General features: G+C 52.5%; 1 protein-coding gene across 2 annotated transcripts; it reads right to left on the bottom strand.

The window, feature by feature from the left end:
• Window positions 1-553: 553 nt before the first annotated feature.
• On the bottom strand, window positions 554-4,552 carry IFI6 (interferon alpha inducible protein 6). 2 transcript variants are annotated; one of them, XM_077898905.1, is made up of 5 exons: window positions 4,399-4,552; window positions 2,722-2,822; window positions 2,315-2,512; window positions 2,085-2,234; window positions 554-760 (listed from the first exon to the last, which is right to left on the bottom strand). In XM_077898905.1, exons 2-5 carry the CDS (start codon window positions 2,789-2,791, stop codon window positions 663-665), a joined length of 516 nt encoding a protein of 171 aa, XP_077755031.1. In that variant the 5' UTR covers window positions 2,792-2,822; window positions 4,399-4,552; the 3' UTR covers window positions 554-662. The 2 variants fall into 2 exon arrangements, with proteins under 2 accessions (XP_077755031.1, XP_077755033.1); XM_077898907.1 differs by having other exon boundaries at window positions 2,315-2,401.
• Window positions 4,553-4,826: the final 274 nt, after the last annotated feature.

Raw genomic sequence — 4,826 nt, 5'->3', positions numbered from 1 at the left:
GTTCCACTCAGAAGGTGTAAAGGCTCCATATGCAAACTGTCCACTTTATCCTCAGAGTTCTTGGAGAGAAGGAAACCTTACTGAGCCCTCAGAAAGCTGCTGTTACACACTTTCCCCAAGGAAAATTTCTGGCCTTATATTCTCCATCTCAGGGAGACCACTCTAGAGCTTCTTCAGAGAATGGAGATCAGTCTTCTCCATCTCTGCCTAATCAGAAAAGTAGCTGGAAGCTTCTCCCACTGAGAACAGACTGAGCTCTGCCTCCCCAGGCACCCTGTGAAATCGAGCCTGAGTGTTCACGCTGTGGCAGGAGGCTCTGCTGGGAAGGAATCCCAGAGGAGGGGATGTCTCAGCTGGGTTATGAGCTTCAGAAGGACATTTGAGGCAGAGAGAACAGCACGTGCTGAGGCCCAGAGATAAAACCACTTGGTTGTGTTCTGGGAGCTATGGTTGGCTTTAGGGGAGAAGGGCTTGGAGGTGTGTGGATAAGACAAATCAGAGCCAGATCTTGCAGGGCTTCTCATAGCAAGGGTGACTCCAGAAGGGCAAAACGTTTTCTGATAGAATTTTATTCTGTGTTTTCACGCAGGTCACTGCTGAGTGTGACAGAGAAAGCTCTGGGCTATGACAGGAAGAGGGATTGGGTTCCTGGTAGGCACTGGCTACTCCTCATCCTCCTCGCTGTTTTCCAATTGTTTGTGGACGACGTAGCCCAGAAAGGCACCAATCTTGCCCATGAGGGCACTGCCACCACCAGTCCCTGGAAAGCAAATACAGCCAGGTCACTTGGGGCCTGGGGAACCAGAACTGGGAATTCAAACACCTAGAAACCATTAGTTAAGTCCAGCCTCTTTATTTCCAGTTAGAGGAACAGGGGCCCTGAGAGGGAACAGGGCTTCCACAAAGAGAATCCTAGCTCCCCCTTTACTTGCCATCTCAAATCAGAGATGTGTTTCAGAGATGGAAAATACACAAATCACAGCTCATTGTCACATCTGCTGTAAACACACTGTGTTGTTTTTTTTTTTTAAGATTATTTATTTATGTATTCATGAGAGACACACAGAGAGAGGCAGACGGAAAGCAGGCTTCCTGTGGGGAGCCTGACACGGGACTCAGGATCAGGACCTGAGCCAAAGGCAGGTGCTCAGCCACGAAGCCACCCAGGTATCCCCACACTGTATTATTAATAACGCTAATAGCAGCCACCTAGTGGAGACCTCCCTGTGGGGTCTGGGGGCTCAACCAGTAAGAGCTTTCATCCTCCTCACCACCCTGTGAGCCACATGCAGGAGCACAAGCATCTTAAGCACAGGACTGTCCCTAGCTTTGCCCACACCCTTCACCTCCCACTGCTGGAGTGTGGCCTGATTTGTCTTCCCTTCTGCCCCTTCTGTGAAGGGCTCTATTTTTCTGGGCTGATTCTTTGAGCTTTTGTCATCAGGAATTGAGAGCAGATGGAAGATTCAGGAAGGCAGAGGGGAACCTGTCAGGGACAACTTTTCTCTAGGATTTTGGAGGCCTCAGAGAGAGAGGGAGAGAAAGATAAAGGGGTGGGGGAGAGACAGAAGTGAACGCATCTTTTTTTTTTTTAATTAAAAAATTAAAAAAAAAATTTTAAGTGTAATCTCTACACCCAACACGAGGCTGGAACTCACAAGGGGGAGATCAGGAGTCACATGCTGTACTGACTGAACCAGCCAGGAACCCCTCTCCACCACCTTTTTTTTTTTTTTTTTTTTTTTTGCCACTGCACCATCCTTCTTTGCTCCTCTGGCTCTCTGGGATGGGGCAGATTCATAAAATGTCATACTGAGGTTGGCCACCCCTGGGAACAGATGGGGAAACCGAGGCTTGTTGTGACCTGGCCGGAGCATCAGTGCAGCACGTGGCCTTAGTGGCTAACAGCGAGGAATAAGAAGAGGTTCGAATCCTGACTCTGGTGCGAATTAACTGGGAGAACCCGAGTACGTGACTCAATCCCTCGGAGCCTCCGTTTCCGCGCTGCAGGACGGGGACTGCCAACACCCACGCGGAGTCCCCCGGCCCCCGCGTCCCCGCGCGAGGGCGCGCCGCCCACTCACCGAGGCTCTGCAGCGTGGCCACCAGCCCCCCGGCGGGCACCCCGCCCGCGTTCGCCACCGCGGACCAGCTCATCAACGAGGCGGCCACCGAGTTGGCGGCGATGCCGGTGCTCATGAAGCCCAGCGCGGGCAGCACGGCGGCCAGGAGCCCTGCGGGAAGAGGCGGCGGTGAGGGGGCACCCGCAGGGGGCGCCCGCCCCCCTCCCCAGCCGGCCGCCCTCCCGACCCACCTCCTCCGACGGCCGTGTAGGTCAGCGCTCTCAGGAACCCGGAGCCTCGGCCTTCCGAGCGATCTTCCTTGTCTTTTTTTCTTTTGCCTATCGGGAGGGGACAGCGGGGTCCTCTGTGCCTGCTGCTCAGGACCAGCCCCAACCTCCCATTTCGGGGAGCCTTGCTGCAGGGAAGAGGCTTCACCCGCGGCGCCGCGCCTGGCACGTAAATGCACAGAGCACATTTCGGTGGGATGGAGGGATGGACGTGTAGGGATTCGAATCCGGGACTCTGGCCACAGCGACCCGGGGCTGTGCACTAGAATAGCCCTTCCCGTGTTGGAACCAGGGACCCGAGACCCTCTGTCGGGATTCCGAAACTCTCGGCTTCTTTATCCCGCAGCCCTCGGGTGTGCGCGGGTCCCTACCTGCGTCCACCCCGCCGCAGGCGAAGAGTAGCAGGTAGCACAGGAAGAGCGACACCGCCTTCTGCCGCATGGTGGCGCCGCGCGCAGGCTCGGCCACAAGCCTAGAGAAGGGGGAGAGGGAGATGGTCCCCAGTGCCCTTTGGGACGCGCTCGGCAAGAACGAGGTGCTCCGGATGGAGCCCGGGATCCTTCTAAGGAGCCGGGGGCTTTCAGTTTCAGCGTGGCGACAACAGTCACACAGCAAATTGTGCAGCCTAGACACACACTCAACACTGTCAGATTCAAACCTTAGGCTCTTGGGGATCCCTGGGTGGCTCAGCGGTTTAGCGCCTGCCTTTGGCCCAGGGCGTGATCCCGGGAGGGATGGAGTCCCGGGATCGAGTCCCACATCGGGCTCCCTGCATGGAGCCTGCTTCTCCCTCTGCCTGTGTCTCTGCCTCTCTCTGTGTGTGTGTGTCTCTCATGAATGAATAAATAAGTCTTTAAAAACAAAACAAAAAAACACCTTATGCTCTTAATGTTATAGCACAGAATAGGAAAATACATATGCCCCCAAACTTACCTCTGATGTGATCTTTGTCAGCTCAAGGCATTTTCCTTGAATTAAAAACAAATAATCTCCCACATATTGAGGACTTAGCACTTTATGGCACAAGGTTACTTATAACAACTCCATGGGGTATGTACCATTGTTCTCAACCATGTGTTATAGATAAGGAAGGTGAAACTGGGGGAGGTCAAGTAATATTCCTAAGATTGCCCAGCAAGGAAGTCTCAGTCAGGATTTAAACCCACAGTTAACTGATGCCCAAACCCACACTTCTAACAACCACTCCAGATAACTTTATCCCCAAAGATGAATTCACTGTCACATCAGATCCTACATTAAAGGGGTTACAGGGATCCCTGGGTGGCGCAGCGGTTTGGCGCCTGCCTTTGGCCCAGGGCTAGATCCTGGAGACCCGGGATCGAATCCCACGTCGGGCTCCCAGTGCATGGAGCCTGCTTCTCCCTCTGCCTATGTCTCTGCCTCTCTCTCTCTCACTCTGTGTGACTATCATAAATAAATAAATAAATTTATAAAAAAAAAATAAAGGGGTTACAGAAACCGTCCAGTCCTATAGGCAGGTAAGGTAGCTTGGGCTCCATTTTACAGATGACAAACTAAAGCCCAAAGAAATGAAGTGCCACGGTTAAGGCCACAGATTGCTGAGTTGGCACCTATAAACTAAGTTTCATGCCTTTTGGAGTTTTATACCACAAGCCCCTAAAAACCCCAACGTATCTCCTTGGATCAGTCTTAGCTCATGACACTACAAGGGACAAGGCATACCCTCCCTGAGGAATGGGTATCCTGGTTCTCGAGGTATGAGGCCCTGGCAAAGGTTGGCAGCTTGACATCCATTCTCCCTAGCTCCCTTTTTTTTTTTTTCAAAGATTTATTTATTTATTTGGGACACACAGAGAGAGACAGACAGACAGAGAGAATAAGTGGTGGGGAGGAGCAGAGGAAGAGAGAGAAGCAGATTCCCTGCTGAACAGGGACCTCCCCCCCCCCAGTGCGGGGATGCAGGGTGGGGGCTCGATCCCAGGACCCTGAGATCATGACCTGAGCTGAAGTCAGACACTTAACTGACTGAGCCACCCAGACACCCCTCCCCTAGCTTCTGAGATTACCTTGGAGGAGGGGAGAAGAGGACTCTTCCTTCCAGGAGCCTGATGTTAGATGGGAACAGCAGTGAGGTACAGTGAGGTAGCAGCTCTCTGGCTGCAGGCTGGTTTTATGTAATCACATTTGGACTGCCTCCTCTCCTCCCCCAGGCCACCAACCAATCCTAGTCTGAGTTTTCATTTACTACACTCATCCTGTGTTTTCTTTTCCCTTTCCCTTTCCCTCCACCCGGCTCACTGACAGCATCTCTGCCTTATCCACTGGCAGAAACCTGTAATTGAAGCCAGGGACTTTCTTTTCTTTTCTTTTTTTAAAAATTTTTATTTATTTATGATAGTCACAGAGAGAGAGAGAGAGAGAGAGAGAGAGAGAGAGAGAGAGAAGCAGGCTCCATGCACCAGGAGCCCGACGTGGGATTCAATCCCGGGTCTCC

This window comes from Canis aureus, chromosome 5 (assembly GCF_053574225.1).
Source record: "Canis aureus isolate CA01 chromosome 5, VMU_Caureus_v.1.0, whole genome shotgun sequence".
NCBI lineage: Eukaryota > Metazoa > Chordata > Mammalia > Carnivora > Canidae > Canis > Canis aureus.
The sequence above is the reverse complement of the archived record's forward strand: the minus strand, read 5'-3'. Positions and strand labels throughout refer to the sequence as shown.